The 22113-nt window shown below is 42.6% G+C and overlaps 1 protein-coding gene across 2 annotated transcripts in view; it reads left to right on the forward strand.

Annotated features, from left to right (window-relative positions):
- prkd2 (protein kinase D2) overlaps positions 1-21776 on the forward strand; it is a 38698-nt gene extending 16922 nt beyond the window's left edge. Inside the window, exons 2-19 of one of the 2 annotated variants that reach the window (XM_037077817.1) lie at positions 7316-7454; positions 7901-8032; positions 8189-8388; positions 9318-9501; positions 9612-9680; positions 9863-9880; positions 10110-10269; positions 11642-11753; positions 12433-12510; positions 12604-12922; positions 13126-13178; positions 13273-13348; positions 13757-13863; positions 15422-15583; positions 15799-15897; positions 16904-17171; positions 18288-18373; positions 20208-21776. In XM_037077817.1, coding sequence (XP_036933712.1) covers positions 7316-7454; positions 7901-8032; positions 8189-8388; positions 9318-9501; positions 9612-9680; positions 9863-9880; positions 10110-10269; positions 11642-11753; positions 12433-12510; positions 12604-12922; positions 13126-13178; positions 13273-13348; positions 13757-13863; positions 15422-15583; positions 15799-15897; positions 16904-17171; positions 18288-18373; positions 20208-20426 — 2481 coding nt within the window. In that variant the 3' untranslated portion in view covers positions 20427-21776. The remainder of the gene's footprint in view (positions 1-7315; positions 7455-7900; positions 8033-8188; positions 8389-9317; positions 9502-9611; positions 9681-9862; positions 9881-10109; positions 10270-11641; positions 11754-12432; positions 12511-12603; positions 12923-13125; positions 13179-13272; positions 13349-13756; positions 13864-15421; positions 15584-15798; positions 15898-16903; positions 17172-18287; positions 18374-20207) is intronic. The other variant, XM_037077825.1, reaches the window with a different exon arrangement.
- Positions 21777-22113: the final 337 nt, after the last annotated feature.

Raw genomic sequence — 22113 nt, forward strand, 5'->3', positions numbered from 1 at the left:
TCACACCTTTTGTAGAGCGATGAACCACATTCTCAAGTTTGCAGTTTCCTGTGTCAAGAAGGTAACATTAGTACTCAAAATACTGCTAATGCTAATCATAGCACTATGGTAAAATACTGCTGCTGAAAGAATATGTGAAACTAATGGTTTACGGTGCATTGACTTTTACAATGCACAATGACGTAGAGTCAGAAAGGTCCTTTCTTAGTCAGTTGACAGAGTTTTCCCTCACATGTGGAAACGCATGCCAATGTGTTAATATCGAAGGAACTACCAGCAACAACCCCTAACCATGCAGGTTTCCTGCTCCCTGGGTGAATTCACAATGTTACATGTTGTGATGAAGAAACAAACACCCGTACGACTGCATTAATACCCATTTTATAAGAATAAATCCATCAGTGAGTCACTAAGCGGGCTTGATCTTGGCTGCTTTCCTGATGAATAACAGCCTAAATTTGCTGCGTGCCCTCAAACTACAGAGCTCTCTTTGGTTAGATGGCACCAAAGTTTTCTGCATTAATCTCATTATGTGTGAGCGCGTGTGATTGTGTGTTTGGCGGCTGACAGTGGCTCATGCTGAGCTGCTGGAGGGGAAGTGATGGGGAGGATGAAAAGCAAAAGCAAGCGGCTTTCTCAGCAGGACATAAAAGTTTTTGTGTTCTTCACACATACGGCGTCTTCAGATAAAGAGAGTCTATATTTAGAAGCTACGAGCCCTCGAGGTTGAACTACAACCGACGCTGCTGGACATTGGTGTGTGTGTGTGTGTGTGAGAGTGTGAGTGTGTGAGGTGCGTAGATGAGGTGATGCTAACCTGTTGCTGAAGTGTTAATAGAGAGCATCTGTGCGCCCTTTTCTTTCCGACTTTCAAATGAATTTCTCTTGAACAAATCATTGCCGCACTTCATCATTACATGAAGTTCATCTGAGGGCCTGTGCATGTAGCGGCACCGACCTGAAGTGCACCGGAAATGAAGAAGGACTGAGATCAGTGTTTGATATTCTACAGGTTCCAGTTATTCTGTGCTTGTGACCTGCATCCTACAGTATGACCTGGGGGGGTTGTTGACTAGAACCGCAAGAGCATGAGCGTGGTGGAGAGGGAGAGGAAATGGCAGCCGTATGCGTGTCTGAATACAATGTTTTTGAGCTTGAATTTCACTCACAAAGGCCCTGTCCCATGACATCACACTGATATGATGAGAAAGGAGTTTTTGTGTGTGTACTGTACACACGGGGTGATATCATTTGTTTTGAGAGTTTGGATCCTTTTGTGAGTGTGTGTGTGTGTGTGTGTGTGTGTGTGTGTGTGTGTGTGTGTTTGTTTTATTAATGACCGACTGTGTAATCGGGGTAGAGATGTTAGATGTTATTGACAGTAGAAACAGCATACTGAGTCCAGCAACAACAAAAAGTGACAATTGTCATTGTTTATGGCGATGGTGATGTGGGACGCATCGGCTGTGCAGGTACATCGTTGGTTTGTTGACTTTTCATTCCAGTTCGGCACCACTTGGACAACTTCCTTTTTAGCCCATCAGCCCCAGTGTGCCTTGCTTAGATTCTGCCTTCTGAATATCATAGGAGCCAGTTATTTTTTTCATTCATTTGAAAGGCATTTCAGTATCGACTGGCCTCATAACTTCCTTTGACCCACCAACTCCTGAGAAACATGTGCTCCCTAACAAAATACAGTATCGAACCTTTTAAGAAAGTGGGTTAGTCAAGTTGTTGGCGGTGAAGGAGCACTGCTGGCCGACCTTAACATTACATCAGCTCGGAGAGAGAGGGAGTGGACCGCATAGAGGAGAATATTAGTGACTGGTACAGCTCAAAGAAGATGTTGGAATGATTTTCTTTGTGGATCCTTTTCTCCAGTTCAATTTTTTACTTTACAGCTCTTTTGTATGTTGCTCCTTTTCAGAGTGGCACATACAACATATATTGTTAAAAAAAAGGGGAGGTTGATAAACAAGATAAACATCACTGAGGATGAAATTAAGGGTGATGGGAGAAAAAGAGGGAGGGTTAGGGGTAAAAAACAACAACAAAAAAAAAAACCTAGTCCATAATTCATTTCGCCTCATAATGGCTTCATTGGCCCGAAGAGCTGCAGGAATACTGCAGGCAACCTGATCCCTGGTAACCCAAAGAAACCAGCCGGAGACACGGCCCTGTCTCCAGGCAAACCACACTACACTATACTACAGTATGTATGATAATACTGCCAGTCCTTTGTCTCTACAAACACACAATCTCTTGCAACCTCTACCCTCTCAGTCATATAGCGCACACATAAACATATAGCCACGAGTGTCACCAAAAGACAAATAATGCGATTTTTCACGGTGTTGACACACAGACAGAAGTAATGTGCGGCTTCTCTGCTCTTCCCACCCTGCACTTTCACTGAAAAACTGGAACGGGGAGAGGAGAAAAGAAGAAAACGGTCATTTTCTCTGAGGTAACTGTGGTTTGTGGCATTGGGATTCTGTGCTTCTCAGTCGAGCTGTAAAGGCTTGTGGTCTGCACAGACGTGGCGACTGCACTTGCGGTCGGTACATTGTGTATGTTTTGGACAGCAGACGCAGGATAATGTAACTCGTCTTGTGTCTTGAGTCGCTCGGGAAAAGAAGTGTGCAGCAATGGCAACAGCGTGGGGTTAATGGCAGAGAGGCTGGCATCAAACAGCGGCGCGGGGCTTACAAATGACTTAGGCTGAGGGTTGTCTGGGGATTTGGGCAGAGCCGGGAGTCTCCTCTGATCTGGGCTTTTGTGGGTGTTTCTTAATTACACGCGGCAGCAGTTGGTCTTTATTTGCGGGAATCCCAGGTACTGATGCATGCATTTGTTACATCATTCACTCCTGTCAGAGGAGTTGTGGGTGGTTAAGTCTGGACTTGGGAAAAGTTTGGAGCCTCGTCCTTTTAGTATCTGTAGCCTGAAACATTTATAGAGACGTCTGTTGGAGACTGTCACCAAAGAAAACAACAAGATATTTCGTTACCAGTGGCGTGTAGACATGGAGATGTTTTTTGATTTATCTGGCTGGCACAGCAGATGCCATTATCTGCCTCCGCCGGGTACAATGGAGATAGAATTTCATGCGTGTTGCTCACAACACAACACAAACATTGCAAAATTCAGAGGCAGCGGCAGAAACAGTGTCCTTGTTTCTCTGGATGATCCACAGGCCTCATTGAATTGGTTTTACTGGAACTGTACTTAAAAAAAAGAAAAAAAAAAGTCCCTCTGAAAGCTGTTGACAGCATGTTTTATGGAGTATTCAGGCTGATTCTGGAAACACACGATGCTGTGAATTTTTTGAATTCTGCGATCACCACTAATGAAGCCAGTTCAGGCAGCCACGGCTCGAGTCGCTGCTGCGCCTGACGCGACATCCACGCACTGCATCGCATGTCCGACAAGTCCTTTTTAATCATGGTAGCTCATTTAAAACCCACTGTCCTACTGAACGTCACTCTGTGGACCCACCTCCTCCTCAGGGATCCACATGAAAGCTCTGAATCTGTGTTGCTCAAGGGAGGGACGTCATCATCACTGCCCACTCTCTGCTGTGGAGGTCAAAGCCTAGACGTCAAACAGTTTCACATATTAACATTCACGCACAGCTGTTTTTCATATGAGTTGACTTAAATGAAACCCCTTTCACCGAGTCATGGTCAAACTCTAAGGATAGTCTCGTCCCCAGTCTGAAGGCCCTGCAGTCGGTCTTGGTCGAGGCTGTTGCACCGACATTGGTGGATGAACTCTTCAAACTTTTTCATGGAAAACCCACCTGTTCAGGCAAATATCATGTACATCATATACTTAACCATGCCCACACAGACTAAGTAAAAGTTGGACAGCTGAAGTTTAGCATACAGGGCAGACTAAATGAGGTTAGGCTGAAGATGTGTTGAGTGAAACTATGTGCACGGCTAGATACTGATAAACACAAGCTAACAACCTCATCGTCAGAACAAATGTCAACTATGTTTCTGCAAAGCCATAGACACGTTAAAGCTTTACGTTTATTTATGTTGCAACTTCACGTTGTTTGTAGATTGAATTTTCTATTTCTCTCTTGTCTCACTGCTGTGCTTTGCTCTGCTTGGTTACAGGGACATAAAACGCTTGGTTTCGATGAGGAAAACATAAGGACGTTTACAAATATTGAAACCCACTCAAACTGCAGTCACCTGTTTGGCAGCCTTGTCACCTTTAACTGCACCACCACAGTGGAACTAGTAACATTATATCCTGGCGACTGGGCTGTAGTTGGATGAGCAAAACCTTAAAATGATTTCTTTAAAGCAGCTATAATCTGTATTTTATATTGACCACGTATAATGTGAGTTCTTGTATTTGAAGTCCCATCTGATTTACCCAGAGAGAATTACCACCAACTCTGCAGTTCTCTTTTCATTTTTACAAGCTTATTGTTTTCATTTTAAAGAGCCAAAATGTGAAAAAGTATGCTGTACAAATATTAGGTAAATCAAGTTTTGATTGTTTATACCAGAAACATCTCAATTGGGGCTAGGCTAAATTCAAACCTTAAAAGGAGATAATGTGTCAGTCTGGCTGTTTACAGAGAGTTTCCGCTGCCTCCAAGTGCCTAAAAAAAGTTTAACTTCTGCTTGCTAACTGTAAAAAGAAAGTTACTGTTTTTTTTTTTAATGTTCAAGTTTAACATTACCTCCATCCCTCAACTCTCTGTGTAATTCTTTCTTCTTTTACTGTGTAAAACCTTGTTTACTTTGTCCTGCTTGTGAATCAACTTGACATAACAGGTGTTCAAAACAAACAGAGGTGTCAATTTAAATAGTTACGCTATGTTCATTTGCTCTTTCACACCTGGGGGCTTGTGCTCCTCCCCCCTTTGTGATCACCTTTTTTAGGCTGTAATCTTGTGTCTGTGTGGTTCACATCATAGATGTCTGGGAAAGCAGTAACAGATCATGTGTAGGTTTTTGTGTGCTGTTTGTGTGTGGTTGTTGAGTGTGTGCTCAGTAGCAGTAGCCCACTGCTGGGGCGTGGTGGACTCACTGTGTAGCTTGGCAGCGGTACAAGCGCGGCCTGGATTTCAGATGTGGTGATGTGGAGTGCCTGTTGGGAAACTGAGGGGGAGACCGTGTGTGTATTTAGGAGAAAAGAAGGGAAATGGGGGGGGAAGAGAGCTTGTGTGTGTGTGTGTGTGTGTGTGTGTGTGTGTGTGTTTGTGTTGTAAGGAGGGTGTGTCTGATGGTTAGTGAGGAGGAGGCGTGTGTGTGTGTGTGTGTGTGTGTGTGTGTGTGTGTGTGTGTGTGTGTGTGTGTCATTGTGTCGCTCCAAGGTAGAGACCAGGGTTCCCCTTCCTGTAAGCTGTTAGAACCCAGCCAGATGGTGAATCTTGACTCCACCATGAGGAAAAAAACAACAACAAGACACACAGGGACGATTGTGTGTGTACTGTGTGTGTGTGTGTGTGTGTGTGTGTGTGTGTGTGTGTGTGTGTGTGTGTGTGAGTCCAACTGCGGTGTCCTGTGTGGTGTGGCCACTGAAGTGAACCAGGCAGCATTAACTATTCAGGAGAGCAGGGTTTCCCTATGACAGCCTCCTTTGCTCTGCTGACTTCTGACTGACACTCTCATCTCTCATATCTCTGTAAGAGCTTTATGGAAACACCTGTGTGTATGTGTGTGTCTGTGTGTGTGTGTGCGCGTGTGTGTGTGTGTGTGTGTGTGTGTGAGTGTGCATATGACTGATAAGAAGGTGGATAAAGTTTCCTCGTTGTCTTGCTTTCCACTTTGACTAAGTTGCTTGATTTGTGGAATTCAGCCAGCGTGTCCTGTTTATTAGTCAAAGTTTGTGTGTGTGTGTGTGTGTGTGTGTGTGTGTGTGTGTGTGTTGGTGTCTATATATTCCAGGGGTTTTACATAGCAGTGCATGTAATCATTAGTTACGGACATGCTGTCTAATGCTTGAGAACATATAGACATTCCAGTGCTGTACCTATATGAACCATGTTCACAAGGCTGCGTGTGATGTTCCCGAATGTAGACGTCACTAATGATAATGAAAACAGCAGAGCAGTGACTGTTTAGGGTGTTTGACGTTGTTTATAGCCGTAGTTTCACAATACCTGACTCTCCAACTCTGATAAAATCAACACCTTGAAAAAAAGAATGATATTCGATACCATGTTGGATGCCATGGTGAGAAAGGACAGACGCTGTTGGCATCAAATTTCAGATTTTTATCAAAAGACGAAAATGAAAAGGTATAACATGACGAGATATTCTTCTTTCTTTTTTCTTCTTTCTCTAAATATCACATCTTTTTGGAATCATCCATTTTTTTCTCTTTAGCTCAGGCCTCGCTGTTGGAGACAAGATATTGTATATATTTTTGTCAACACTAGTTTATAATATGCACAAAATATTCTCCCCACTTGATAATAAGCAGAATCAGAATTAGGGTTATTACTTGGTGTATATTGGTGTATAACGACACACATCGAAAGAATAAAGAAAAAGAAGTAGCATTGCAAAAGTCAAGAATCACATATTAAAGTGTAGTTTACAATAGAAACAATGACAATTATATATAAAAAAACACATGTAAAATATATATGAATGTGCAAAACTTTATTGATAGAGATATATAAACAAATATTCAAGTACAAAGCATATGAGATACATACACTAGAGAAGTCTGTGGAGTCTTTGCAGGATTTGAAAGTAGACAGGTCTGCGTGACACAGTTACCTGAAGACAAGGTCAAAGGTCTTTAGTTATTGGGAGTTTCTGTTACTGGTAATTCACTACAGTGCTCTAAAGATTCAGTTGTGGTTTAATATTGTTTTTATAGTTTAGTGAGAATATTCAAAAAATATGTAAAGGATTATTTGTTTGTTTTTTGCATTGTAATTTTTTTTACAACCATCATCATTTTGTTTTATTACACACATTTATCAAACAAAAAAAAACTGTATGGTAGCTACATGCTATTTTATCGATATTAAGTGAGTTAGGAAAAACATGTATCTAATTTCTAAAGTATGTTATCCAGTTTGATGATTTGATTAAGGGAATCAGATACAACATAAGGCACATACGTTTTTTTTAATTCAAACCTTTTCAATCATGATTTAAAGTCACAGAATAAAAGGAACAATATGTGTATTTTATATCAAGTGAAACATTTTCCATCACTTCCAGAACCATGTCAGTGACATAAAGCCATTTATTGACTTGTGTGTGAAATTCAACCACATCTACAGTTGACCCTCCTAACTTGTCCTTCTACCATGTTTTTCTTTATATAGTTCCCAGAGTGCGGCTTCTACGGCATCTATGACAAGATTCTTCTGTTTAAGCATGACACATCCACCAACAACATCCTGCAACTGGTTAAAAATGCCGGTGACATTCAGGAGGGAGATCTGGTGGAGGTCGTGCTCTCTGGTAAGAAACCGTCTCCTCTCCTCTCCTCTCCTCTCCTCTCCTCTCCTCTCCTCTCCTCTGATTTTTTTGTTTTGTAGGCCATCTCAGAAGTTATCACTGCCATGCCATTATTATTGTACCATTATTTGGGTACAAGATAACCCTATTCAAATATAAATGACCTTCCTTCTTCCCTCCGCTATCTCCCCTCCGCTATCTCCCCTTCATTACTGTTGTCACTCTGCATCAGCACTTGAAATCAGTCCTTATCTGCTTATTTTACTACCACTTATCTAATGATGGCCTAATCTGTTCTTCCATTGTTTCAAACTATAATAGTCCCCTGTCAGGTGGAAAAACCATCTCCCTTTCTATCCTGTCTCCCTGTCATCTATCGTATCATTCTTTATTCTGCACATTAAAAGTGTACCTTGTGACCTCACTCTACCCCCTGTCATCCCTTGAAGCGGCAGCCACGTTTGAAGACTTCCAGATTCGGCCCCACGCACTCAACGTGCACTCGTACCGGGCCCCGGCCTTTTGCGACCACTGTGGAGAGATGCTGTTCGGACTGGTCAGACAAGGGCTCAAGTGTGACGGTGAGGAAAATGGGGAGACGAGGCGTCACATTTTGATGTAGTTCACACATTTCTCTGAGAAATGAACTGTAACACTCACCAAATATGCTCCGTCTCCTCCCCCCTTGGCCTGCTCTGTCGGTGTCCTGCTTCTCTGATCCATGCTGCCCCCTGCAGGATGTGGACTAAACTACCACAAGCGCTGTGCATTCAGCATCCCAAACAACTGCAGCGGAGCTCGCAAGCGGCGTCTGTCCACCACGTCCTTAAGCAGCAGCCAGTCCCTGCGCCTCTCCACCACCGAGTCGGTGTTCAGTGTGGGAACGGTGTCCACCTGCGCAGAGGACGTCAGCCTCATCCGCTCACACACACAGATGGTACCTATGCACACACACAGTCAGTTTGAGACTGTTAAAGTGGAGGAAGTTTTAATTTAAGGTCACAAAGTAGGTAAAACCACCAGTAGGTTTTTATGTTGAGACTGAAAGCACATATGTGATGGCAATGAAATTTGAAAATATCAGAACAATTCCCAGAAACAATCCCAGTTATTCAGGATAACTATTAATTGGTGACATCAATGCCATTTTGTTAACATAAAATACATTATTTGTGGTTGATTTCTCCTTGATTTTCTCCAAAACAGTATTATGTAAACAAAAAATGGAAGCCATTTAGTTTGACAGGAAACATAAGCTTAAACCAGCTACAATCGATATTTTTCATCATAACAATCTATGTAATCATTAGAAATGTGTGACGAGAGAGCAACTAGCAATAAAGCCACTGAGAATTATCACGTCAATCTGCAGCTCCTCTCATCTACAGAGCCCCTAAAGTCCCGAGGGGTGAATTGATCTCGTTCACACAAATGATAATAACTTGTTGGCACAATATAACACAAGTGTACACACAAGACAAAATGAAGACCTTACTTGACCTCAGACTCCACACTCTGTGGAGTGTTTAGCGTTTTCGCATCACTTTCACCATTAGTAGGCAGCAACAACTGTTGACTATCTGCTCAGCACTAAACGCCAGACAGACACAGTTAACAACTAGCTGTACAGAGTTACAGAGATATTTACCTCAGGAGCAGGTAAAGACACACAGAATGAGACTATTGGATCTTTGCCCCATTGATGTGTGCAATTGTTTCTGCTGTCCCCGAATGGCTTAATTATTGCAAGTTTAAGAAATAAGAAATCAATTAATGGACACATAACAATTTGTGTTCTTCCTGTTTTAATTATGCACATACTATCAGCTTCATTGACACTCTCTGCTCCCTGTCTAATTTTGCCAGCCACGCACTGCTAGCGATGCCCGCCGCTTCTACACGGGCAGACCTGTTCACTTGGACAAGATCCTGATGAGCAAGGTGAAGGTGCCTCACACGTTCGCTGTCCACTCGTACACAAGGCCGACGGTCTGCCAGTACTGCAAGAGGCTGCTCAGAGGACTGTTCAGGCAGGGCCTCCAGTGCAAAGGTGAGAGAGGGGCACCTTCCCGAGACATCTGGTGTGATGCAGAATATTGGCTAAATTTAATCAGATTGCATGTAGTCGGATCTGAATAAGTTGCATATTGTTCCTTACAGACTGCAAGTTCAACTGCCATAAACGCTGTGCGTACAAGGTTCCCAATGACTGCCTCGGGGAGACCATCGGTGAGAGGAAATATAAATCTCTTTTCTAATGTGTTTGTGACTCTGTTAACACTGCATGGATTCAGTATTATGTTCTCATCTGCATGTCTCCATTGTCAGAATTAGCTTTATCTTAACATCCATACATGATATAACACATTATCTAACAAGACTGAAACTCACTAATGTTTTTATCTTCTCAGACAACAGAAGTAACTCCGGTAAGTATTATCAGTACTTGGTATTGTTGCATGTAAAGCTGTACTCTTCTGATAGTGGCCTCAGTAGCAGTAGCAGTAGTAGCAGTAGTAGCAGTAGTAGTAGTAGTAGTAGTAGTAGTAGTAGTAGTAGTCACAGCAGTAGCAAGTAGTTTTTCCACAGCATTTTAAACACAAAGCCACTTTAAATTAAGTCGCACTCAACCGCCCCTCTCCCTCATTTCCCCCCCAGACATATTGAGTCCCAGTGCGGACCCTGAGGTGCCCATGGACTACAGCACCGACTACGACGCTGCAGACAAGTCTTCAATGGATGACTCGGACGAGGCCTGCAGCATCCCTGGGTCCTTCTCTCCTGAAAACAATCAGGACGGAACCAGCGGTGATCAGAGGTACGAGGAAAAACACACACATATTTGGAGGAAAACTGCTTAATGAATGTTATAGGAACACCTGTTAGAACATAATGGTGCACACAGAAACTTATGGAGGCCCATAGAGGACTATATATGAATTTATATTATAATGTAAACTTTACACTGATAACGTAATAAGTAAAAATGAAATGAAAAATCGACAATCAAATTTGCAGTTTCATATGACAATATTAAAATTAAAACGGAAAAACTTTTATTCTGAAAGGCGTGAACTGTTCTCAAGCAGACACAATTCAAATGCAATGAGCAATGAGCCTCCTGTTCATAGCTTTTACATTTACATGTCACCATGCTCTCTTTGTGACAAAATGAAAATGCATTTCTCAAACAATTTGAAAATAAAAGGAGACAGTTGATGTTTAAATTTTTAAAGACTTGAACTGCTCCCAAATAGACAATATTTAAATGGAAATATAAAAATCAGATATTTTCACAATTGAAGTCCCAGTTAAAATGAAAATGCAATTTCTAATAATTTGAAAATGTGCACATTGATTGATATATGAACTTTAACTGTTATGATGTTTGAAAAAACAAACAAACAAAAAAACTTTTTTCAGTCTGTGGCATAAATTTGTTGGTCCAGTTGTGTTTGATGGCATTTTGGGGGATGTCAGTCTGACTGGGTCACTTGAGTCCACAATCCTAATTAAGACAGCCTCCCTCATTGTCTTTTAAGATGAAGGTCTAAGTATGTTGTCAATAAACCTAAATGCAAGTGACGTGGACAGTGTGCTGGAGCCTTCTTTCGAACAATCTGAAAATGAAAGCAACAGTCTATATTTAATTTTCAAACACCCTCTCTGCTGTACAGTGCTCAGTATTCAAATTCAAAAGACAAAGCACCAGTTTACTGCATTCACGCTTACATGCCACCACATCTGGTACTGTCAGGGCTAATACCAACAAACTGGTAGGATTTCATTACTTAAGACCCGCCTTCCTGAGAGGAGAGACAGGATGCATTTTCATTTCTTCCCCAAATGAGTGAGTTGCCATTCACGTGTAAATAGGCTGAGGGCACTTCTTTGCCTATTTCATTCAAACATACAAAAACGCTGAAGTTGTTTGCTGAAATGACAAACAGCTTCCATTTTCATTTCAATACTGTCATCCAGCAGGTGTGTGAAAGTGAAATGCATATTGGATGTATGTTCACTTTCATTTTTACTCAAACGACCTACATGGAGACATGAGGATTACAATGCTATTATGAAATAACATTTTAATTTTCAAACTGACATGATCATTTTAATATAGTCCTTTACTGGCCTCCTTATAAACACACGTTTCACTGACTACTGTCCTGTCCCCGTCCTCCTTCTAGTGTTTACATCCCACTGATGAGAGTGGTACAATCGGTGAGACAGACGACCCGTCGGTCCAGTACAGCTATCAAGGAAGGATGGATGGTTCACTACAGCAACAAGGACACACTGGTAAAAGCATGACCCAGCCTGTAATTCCCATGCTCCCCTCTCTCTGGGTATCTAAACCAGTCTGAACCTCTCCTTGTCATCGTTGTCGGAGCTGAACATATGGTTTTAGGTCACTTTATTCTAGATGCAAGAACTCACTTTCCTCTTTTCCATGACTCACTGCAGTGTGATTGTTGTTTACTTCCATTCACTTAGAGAAATGAAGGACGCACGGGTGAAAAACATAGTTATAGTTTTGTGTTAAGGCTAGCTCTCCCTGAAAACGTAACAGCACTCAACCGAATTAATGTCAGACTCAAGCTAAAAGGCTTTTCTTCTGCCTTTTTCTGTCTCAGAACTCAGTCTATAGATTTGACCTCTAAGAAACTTTTTTTCTGCCTTTTCTCGTGTCGTGTTTCCTCTCCGGCTTCACTGATGTCCTCCTTTCTCTTTCTTCAACTTTTCTCCTTCCTCTTTGTTTCCACCTTCTTCTCCCACAGCTTGTTCTCCTGCTCATCCTCCTCATGAGGCAAGTCATCTCTTTCCTGTGGATGTCAACTTTAAGCTTGAAAAATTTGTTCATATTGATCCCTGAACTTTGTCCCTGTTCCGTGCCCCATCCCTCACTCTCTCTGTCTTCTCTCCATCCAAACCCTTCAACGTCCCGCCATCCCACATCCTACTCCAACCCCCCCAACAGAGAAAGAGGCACTACTGGCGTCTGGACTGTAAGTGCATCATCCTGTTCCAGAACAACACCACCAACAAATACTACAAGGTAACTATAGATTACTCCATGGAAACCTACAATCTCAGCTCGTTTATTGGAAGTGTGCGCTCTTTTTTTAAAAACCGTTGTGTCCTCTTGCAGGAGATCCCTCTATCTGAGATCCTGGAGGTGCGCCCCGCAGGAAACTTCAACCTCGTGCCCCCAGGCACGAATCCTCACTGCTTCGAGCTCATCACTGGCACTATGTGCTACTTTGTTGGGGAGGACCCCAACACACTCCCTCCTGTGTCCCCCAGCAATCCCCAGACTCTCCCTCCGACCCCTCCCTCCCCCAGCCAAGTGGCTCCAAACAGCGGCATCGGCCGTGAGGTGGCCAAGGCATGGGAGAGCGCCATCCGGCAGGCCCTCATGCCCGTCATCTTTCAGGACGCACCACCAGCTGAGGGGAACACGACTCACAGTAAGTTGAGAGCAGCCGAATGCAAGTGGCAGTTGATCATTATGTTTATAAAAGTGGCTCACCTGAGATTTATGGATGGAAGTGAAAACAGAGTGCTGTTTCACCAGCCAACCAGGTGCTCAGGTGGCAAAAGAGCAAATATGAAAAAAACAACTTTCCAACTCACAGTGCCGTCTAACTTGCTCTTGGTGCTGTATTTTCAGGACAAGCCTCGATCAGCATATCGGTGTCCAACAGTCAAATACAAGAGAACGTGGTATGAGTTTAGTCATTTTTTGCAATTTTCTTCCACATTAATGATGATGATGATGATGATATTGATGATGAATGCATTAAATGTTCTTCTGCAGCAGGATATTGGTACAGTGTACCAGATATTTGCTGATGAAGTGCTGGGATCTGGCCAGTTTGGAGTCGTGTATGGAGGTATGTCGGTGTATGTGTAGTGATGCTGAACGAGCTCTAAGTTGCTATATATCATGAGGATCATCATGAATATGTTAAAGTGCTGTATGGGAAATAATGGGGTGTAAAGCTAAAAAGCTTAAAAACACTCAAAAAGTTTGAGTATACCAATACATTTGTAAAGTCTGTGTGCCAGATCTCAAATTGTGTTTCTGCTTGCATAACACGCCTGCATTTTTTACCTAATTGTCAGCAGAGGAGTTGCATTGTGGGTAATGTAGGCAACAGGTTTTAACAAGCAATAAGAAAAAAAGAGATGATATTCTCTTGCTCTGCAGCATCGGTTGGATAAAATAACTCAATCCATGTCTACCACGTGAGGTTCAGTTCACATCCACATCTGTCGCTAACGCTCCGTCTCTCCATCAGGAAAGCACAGGAAGACAGGGAGGGACGTGGCTGTCAAAGTCATCGACAAGCTCCGCTTTCCCACCAAGCAGGAGAGCCAGCTGAGGAACGAGGTGGCCATACTCCAGGTAAAACACACACATGCTGTATGTTTCACTGCAGCTGTGACACAGTACAGGTGCTTTGCCAGATAATGGATATCAATGCTGTTGTATTGGCACATGCATAAAGAGTTTTGACATCCCTTCCAATATTGCTGTCCATCGTGTCATTAATGAGGTTTGTACTGACCCAGTTCAACTGTGAGTGTCAATATCAGCGTGACGTCATGAGCCATGTTCAGGATAACCTCTAAAAGGAAGTACATAAAACACGTTCATCTTTGTTTACTTATAAGGAAGTCACGAGTCATTGTTTGACTTGGTCTGCGACAGGCTTGTTTAAAAAAGGAAGCTAAAGCCCTTAATCATAGTGCATTCTGTCTTTTAGCAGAAAGATTGTATCAGTCGCATCAAAGCTAAAACAGTTTACTCAATAAGTGATGAAAATATACAAGTGTGAGAGTTTTTCCCTTTGCTCTTTCAAACGCTCTCAATTACACCACTGTTCAAACATTTGGAATAACCTTTTGAATGAATTTAATTTCAAAAATTGTTCCCATAATTGTACACCAAATGTATAAATTGTGCACCAAATGTATTAAAATGTCAAGAAATTATTTCACATTATTTGAAGTCATTTGGAATATTGATTTTTGTATATTGTGAAATTTGGCTTTTAAATGGCACATTTTTTTATTTATAATATTTTACACGCAGTAGCTAAAAGAAGGTTGCTAAGTTGTTTAAACTGACTATGAACACATGCATGTTTGGGGAAAAAAGCTTGTGATTCATGTAATGATTGTTTTTTTTTTTTTTTATTAAAGGGCGACTCCACTAATTTTACGCGTCAAAGTGTGATTATAGGTCTTGGGGAGCGCTTCTGCATATGTGGAAAAAAAATTATAGCTGATTTTAAGCCTTTTGTGGCTCCAGAGGAAGCTGCCTGTAATTGGATAAACTGCCTCCAGTGATGTCACTCAGCAACTGTTGCTTTGTTTGTAATATAGACACCAGGATTTGTAAAGGAGGAAGATAGAACAATGATATTGCTGCTTCTGCTGTATTGATTTGGATCATTTAGATTTTTTAATTGAGAAATATATTTGAATTTTATGAACAGCCGTGTTTCTCTGGTTTAGGCTCAGAATTAAATGTACGCTGCATTGTTCACCAGCAGATGGAGTCAGATGTGCATCTGTCTCCCTGTTTGCTGTCTGACTTCCCCATCAGCTCCACTGTTATTCACTTGGCCTTTCACACTACAAAGACTAATTCACATCCTGCAGGTTTCGAGTGAAATACATTTTATAACATCACACCCCTCTGAGTCATATAAATGAGTGGTGTGATTCCCACTTTTGATGGCGTTTTTGGAGAATTGTTTGCAACAGACAATACATTTTCTGTTCTCCTGCTGTGTTTCACATTCCTCTCCTGTGGTTTACTGTCTGACTCTTTTTCTTCTTCTTCCATTCACCTCATATTCTCTCTCCCACCCTGTTTAACCTGCTCTGTCAATTCCTATTCTCTATACCATTCTTTCAACATTCCCAATTCTGCTCTTCTCTCTTCCCTCTCTCAGAGTCTACGTCACCTGGGCATTGTGAACCTGGAGTGTATGTTTGAGACCCCAGAGAAAGTGTTTGTGGTGATGGAGAAGCTTCATGGCGACATGCTGGAGATGATCCTTTCCAGTGAGAAAGGCAGACTACCTGAGAGGCTCACTAAGTTCCTCATCACACAGGTGTGTATGCGCCCAGGGAAGACACGATGATATGCAGTGTTGCCATGTGGCACGTATTTACTATAGATGCCTTGATGCCTTGATATTGTGCAGCACGTTACTGTGGTTCACTTATCTGGGCATCTCGATGAGTTTCAAATGCGTCACAACGTAACGTTAAAAGTGTATTGCTTCAAACTATACAGTATCCTGTTTGTGTGGGTATGTGTGCGCAGATTCTTGCAGCGCTGAGACATCTGCACTTCAAGAACATCGTTCACTGCGATCTGAAACCAGAGAATGTGCTGCTTGCCTCTGCCGATCCCTTCCCCCAGGTACACCACAAAAAAAAACCACAGAAACCCCTTCTTACAAACACGTCAGAGCACTTGAGTGTAGTTGCTCACAGAGTCTTTTCTAGATTTTGTGGCAACGTATGATGTAGGATTCCAAACCCTCTAAGGTGTAACTTTTAACATTTTAAATGCTTTAGTCTTGTGCACTTTCAGAGGAAAAGGTCAAATCTCACATTCCAACATCTCACGTAGATCCCAGCAAATATCATGATCAAACATACAGAATGTGATAATAAACAGGAGACATTTATCCTCCCCTACATCAAGATAAAGACAAGAGCTGACTGAACATATGAAAATATCCCCTTCCTTTCCAAAAAACAATGACATAAATAATGAATAGAATAGATTTGTCCAGATCGACAGCACAGGGCACCCACATGGCAAGACACTGGCATGTTTCCTGATTATATTTGTTATTCACAAATGCCTCTGTGTCACATCACCACTTCCCCTTTCTTTGTCTCGACCACAGAAAAGCTTGGCCAGCCCCATCAATGTGACAGCCTGTCCTCGACTTACTCAACAACGAAATTATAATGAAATTATACCAGTTTAGTGTGGGAGTTCCCGTTGTTCTTTCAGACGCTCTCAATTACGCTGCTGTTTGGAATTAGCTTTTGTATTCATTTTGATAATTGTTCCAATAATTTTAACAGAGATAAAGTACTACAATTCAGACACAAATGTATTTTCTCTAAATCATTATTGGACTGCAATTGGGATCCAATAATTCACAGTTCAGTACAGTAGCTCCTTATAGAATAATAATATCACAAATTGTTGAAAAAATATAAATAGAGGATACAAAAAGAAATAAGAGTGGGTCAAATAAAATATTGAGTTATCGCTATATTAAACTATATTAACACAAGATGATTCATCTTAAGGGACTATCCTTCAAATAATTAAATAAAATAATTAAATATGTGATAACTAAACATTTACAAATAGCCTACCGTTCCTCAATGTTTCCCTCTCTCAGGTGAAGTTGTGTGACTTCGGTTTTGCCCGCATCATTGGCGAGAAGTCTTTCCGCCGCTCGGTAGTCGGCACCCCAGCCTACCTGGCCCCGGAGGTTCTGCTGAACCAGGGTTACAACCGCTCATTGGACATGTGGTCGGTCGGTGTCATTATGTACGTCAGCCTGAGTGGGACATTCCCGTTCAATGAGGACGAGGATATCAACGACCAGATCCACAACGCTGCCTTCATGTACCCGCCAAACCCCTGGAAACAGATCTCCAGTGATGGTAAACAACAGTCCTCCCTTCGTGAAGGTTATAATGTTCCGTTTATGTTGAAACGGTTGCGGTATCATTTCAGCTGAATGGATGGACTCTGTTTGTGGTGCTGCTGAACGCGACTTTGCTGTGTTATACAGACAGATACTCTGTATGCAGTGTATGAGGAAGGTTAACGCAGGACAAGCCATTACTGGTTCAAATGTTTGTATTTCACAGTAACTTCTGCAATAGTTCTCTGACACACATAGTCTGGGTTTCAATGTTACATCATGAGTCATAAAGGAGAATTCTGTTATTTTCTTCATGTACGGGCAGAGAAATGATTCATATAAGTTTTGTGGATGGTCCAGAGGATCACATCAGCTTGCACTCACAGCTGCATTAAACGAATCCTTAGGGGAAACTCCGACCTGAAAAAAGTTATGTCCACTGAAAAGGCTTGTTTTTGCCACTGACACCCGGATGTCGGTATTTTTATTGTCTGAAAACAGCTCAGCAGAAAAGTTTCCAACAGAGAGAGACGCTTTTGTTAAATAATATCTCTTTTGTGACCAGAAACCCTTATCTCTTCTTACCCGAGGAGAAGTCTCGCTCTGAAATCTCTTGAGAAGAAGGGAGTTGTTGCTGGAAGACGTTGGTGGAGAGTCAAGAGTTGGAGAGAGGAGTGAATATCTAACAACAATCAACTTTAACAACCCACCTCGTGAGATTTCAGGGTGTCACTTGTGCTTCCAACTAACCGAATCTCATTATTTAACAAAAAAGTCTATCTCTGGTAGAATCATTTATTCAATGTTGTCAGAAACTTAGAATCACAGCAAAAAACAGGCACTTTTACTAGACGTAACTTTGATTGGTCTGAGTTTGCCTAAGGATTGTGTTGCGGCTGCTGCAGCTGAGGTGATCTGCTGGACTGTTTCCAAAATCTTTGGCAAGTATGAATCATTCACACATTCAGATGGGTAAATATAGGGCTAAGGCGGAATTTCCCTTAAATGTGGTTCCGTTTCATTACTCTTTATTTCTACCACAACTGCAGCCAGAAGTAGACTCATTCAGATGAAACAGGCATGTTAAAGCTTGAAGTTTGTAATGACGATATGCACACTTTTGTGTTCACAGCAATCGACTTGATCAACAACCTACTGCAAGTTAAGATGAGGAAACGCTACAGTGTGGACAAGAGTCTCAGCCACGTATACTTACAGGTAGCGCATAAAAACTACTCGTACGCACACACTAACACACATACTGACTTCTCACCGTTAAAGTAAAGAACAGGAAATGGCACTATTTCCAGAAGTGGTGGCTGCCAGTGACTCGAGCGGCAGAGCAGCACCTCACCTTAGCTTCACTTTCTCTTTTCACCTTCTTACTTCTGCCAACCCCAAAAAAAGTCTGTGACTAAAATGATGTCATCTTGTTCTGCCTGTGCAGTCAGCGAAATCTCACCCAGTCTGACGCTGTGATTTCAGGCAACCTGACCCTCTTTTTCCTGTCAAACCACTGTTTCATCTGCCTCTGACGGTGGGTGGCCGAGGGTTTGACTGGTGTGAGTATGTTCTGGGCTGCGGTAGGTTTAACTCCCTACCCAGCATGAGTAAGGCTGGGGAGACCCCCTGGCGGCCGATTTTGCCACTCACAAGGCATGCTGGGCATTCATTTACAAGGGCCTCAATGTCTTTGTCTATTCCTTGCCACCACACCAGGTTGTGGCATCTCTGTTTAAGCTTCACTATGCCCAGATGGCCCTCATGTGCCATAGACAGCACGCGGGCGTGAAGGGCCCCTGGAATCACAGTGCAAAGCTCATGTGCCACACATATGTCATTACAAAAAGAGAGCTCCTGTGGCAATTCCCTTGGCCATCCCTGACAAATGTAGGTGCAGAGCTGGTAGGTGACTGGATCCTGCTCTGAGGCTTCCCTCAGGTCCTGTAGAGTGACCGTAGACCCGAGCGGAGTGTGTAGCATGTGAATAATCTCACTTTCGATGTGGTTGAATTTGGTAGGCAGGGTCTGGGCAGGAACTGAACAAGAGAGAAGGTCTGCGATGACGTTAACCTGGCCAGGGGTAAACTGCAGAGTAGTTGTACCATCAAAGGTGGTCATACCAGCGATGCAGTCTCAGCGGCTTATGACTGGTGCCAGTAGAGGAGAGAAGAGATGTCAAGGCCAAGGTGGTCTGTTCTCAGCGTAAACTGGCAGCCATAAAGTTAGAGGTGCCATCTCTCACGAGCCTGTATTTGTGATAGTACAGCCCCTTTTGCCATGGCTGAGGCATCACAGGTAACCAGTGTATGACTTGATACGTCAAAATGTGCCAACACGTGGGGTGGGGTAAGTTGGGCTTTGAGAGTTTGCACTATTTTGGTGCATTCTGGAGACCAGACCCACAGCTCATCTCTCGCAGTGGGGCTGTTGTAGCTGAATACTGAGGCATGAACTTCACGTAGTATCCTGTCACGCCCAGGAACGATGCGAGCTGAGCAGCCGAGGTTGGTTCAAGAACAGAGAGGATGGCCTCCACATTGGATTGAAGAGGATAGATGCCCTCAGTGAAGAGTCGGAAGCCTACATATTCGATGGCCGGTGCAGCAAAAACACATTTGCTGCCATTGAGGGTTAGACCGTGCTTGGCCAGGGCTTCAAACACACTTTGCAGGCAACTGTCATGGATACCAGCAGCAAGGAAAACCAGGCCTCTGTTGTTGTTTTTGTTGCAAGAACCTTCATTAATCAAGCTTCAATGTCGCAGTAGCCCCTAATTTGTACCAGTGTTGGGTCATTCAAGTTCTCACTGGAGCACACACACACAGACACACACACACACACACACACACACACACAGACACACACAGACACACACACACACACACACACACACACACACACACACACACACACGCACACACACACACACACAATCTAAATTGATTACTGGATGATGTGCTATAAACACTTGAAAGCCCATTTAACGTTGATCCAATTTCAAAGCTCCTGAAACTGAAACTCTATTCCTCCGTTTATTCCCTTTTCACAGGACTATCAAACATGGCTGGACCTGCGGGAGCTGGAGACCAAACTCGGCGGACGTTACATCACCCACGAGAGCGATGACAGCCGCTGGCAAATGTTTGCCCGGGAACATACCCTGCCTTACCCGGCTCACCTTGTGCCGCCTCCTCCAGCACCAGCCTCAGACGATGAGGAGGGGGACGCAGATGTGCAAGGCCTCACTGAGAGGGTCAGCATCCTCTGACCAGAGAGAGAGAGAGAGAGAGAGAGAAAGAGAGAGAGGTGGAGGACTCGAGAAAGAGGGAGAGGGAGGGGAGGATGGGAAGAGCCTGAAAGAGACATCAAGTTAATCATATGGGACTTAAAAGAATAGTCTCCATCTGTTTAGACTTTCACAGCAACAAATCTGTGTGCCTGCAATAAATCAGCTTTCTCTCTTCCAGCCTGGTCATCAAGCGTCCTTCTAATGATTTATCTCTTCTGTTACTGGTCTTCTTTCATCTTTTTCTTGATGAAGACTGCTTGGCTCTATTTCAAACCCTCTTGAGCGGCTGACCCGGAGATCGGCGTCAACCCCGGCGTGGTCTCCTCCTCTCGCTTCAAACGGCTTCAAAGCGACAGCTGGAAATACCAGTGATCAGGATAAGAATTTGGGATCAGAGTGCGTACTGAGATATTCTTCTCAAGGAATAAGAGTTAAAATTTCAAAAATGAAACCGCCTCCCATTAAAATTAAAGTCATTTAAGTGGACTGACTGGAATGATAGTCCCTTGTATGCCTTCACTAAATACCGGTTCAATCATTTTTCGGAGATGAAGCCCTTTATGTTGACAAAAGACTTCCTCTGTGCTGGTAATTACTAATGTGTCAGGCATGGAGTCAAACCCAAATGCATTCCCATAAATGCATGTCCTGTTGTGAAAACTGGAAGTATCGATCCGGTGATAGCAAATCCTCCAGTAATTACCACTCGTCTTGGGCCACAATAGACGCTCAGAAGACACATGTGATTAAAGACGCCGTTGCGGGTTTAAATGAACTCGCATCGGACGGCTCGATACCTGCCATGACTGGAGAGCTTTTTTACAGTTACCACAGACACAATGACTGTTGCTGAATGGCGGAAATTGCTTCTTATTGTGTCGAGTTGCCCACTGTCAGCCATCTCTGAATTGAAAGCAGTTGTGTTATTTAAATGGTGAAAAAAACATCCACGCAGATTCATATGCCATCAATGGAGGCAGCATTTTTTTTTTTTTTTTTTTTAACACCTGACCAGGTATAAATGGACTGTCGTTGCATAGAGCGGACCTCTCCATATGATGAAAAGTGCATGGACGGACAGCTTGTGTAACTAAACTAGATTTTGGAGACTATTTGTAGTTTGATTATTGACTACCTGTCATGTCAATATGCTGCATGTTTCTGTGAAGTAGAATTATCTAAACACAATATAAAACATACTGTAGTTACAGTGGTCTATTATACACACGTGTGACCTAAAGTTTATGTAGTATGTATGTATGTAGACTGTGTATAACATGTTTGAAGGATCCTAGCCTTGGAAACAGATAATACAAACCTTGAACAATATTTTTCGTGTGTTGAGATGTTTTCATTTATGGTATCAATCATCCATACTGTCATCTATAGGTTGTAATTTTTCAGCTTTCAGCATGCACACAAATCTGTTATGACAATAAAATGGTTATTTATTATGAAAATACTACTCAGTCAGTCTGACACACTGTAATTTTGTCCCTCTTGGGCAGAAGAACAGATGATATCAGATATGACGACTGTAATTTCTGCTTAAATGCCACACGGATGCGCTCATATGGACGCATGCATTTACATATGTATTTGAGCGCACACACAATGCAATAATTACAGCGATGTCTCAGGCGTCAGTGGACAAAGATGATTTTCA

Source organism: Acanthopagrus latus, chromosome 2 (genome assembly GCF_904848185.1).
Source record: "Acanthopagrus latus isolate v.2019 chromosome 2, fAcaLat1.1, whole genome shotgun sequence".
Taxonomy (NCBI): domain Eukaryota; kingdom Metazoa; phylum Chordata; class Actinopteri; order Spariformes; family Sparidae; genus Acanthopagrus; species Acanthopagrus latus.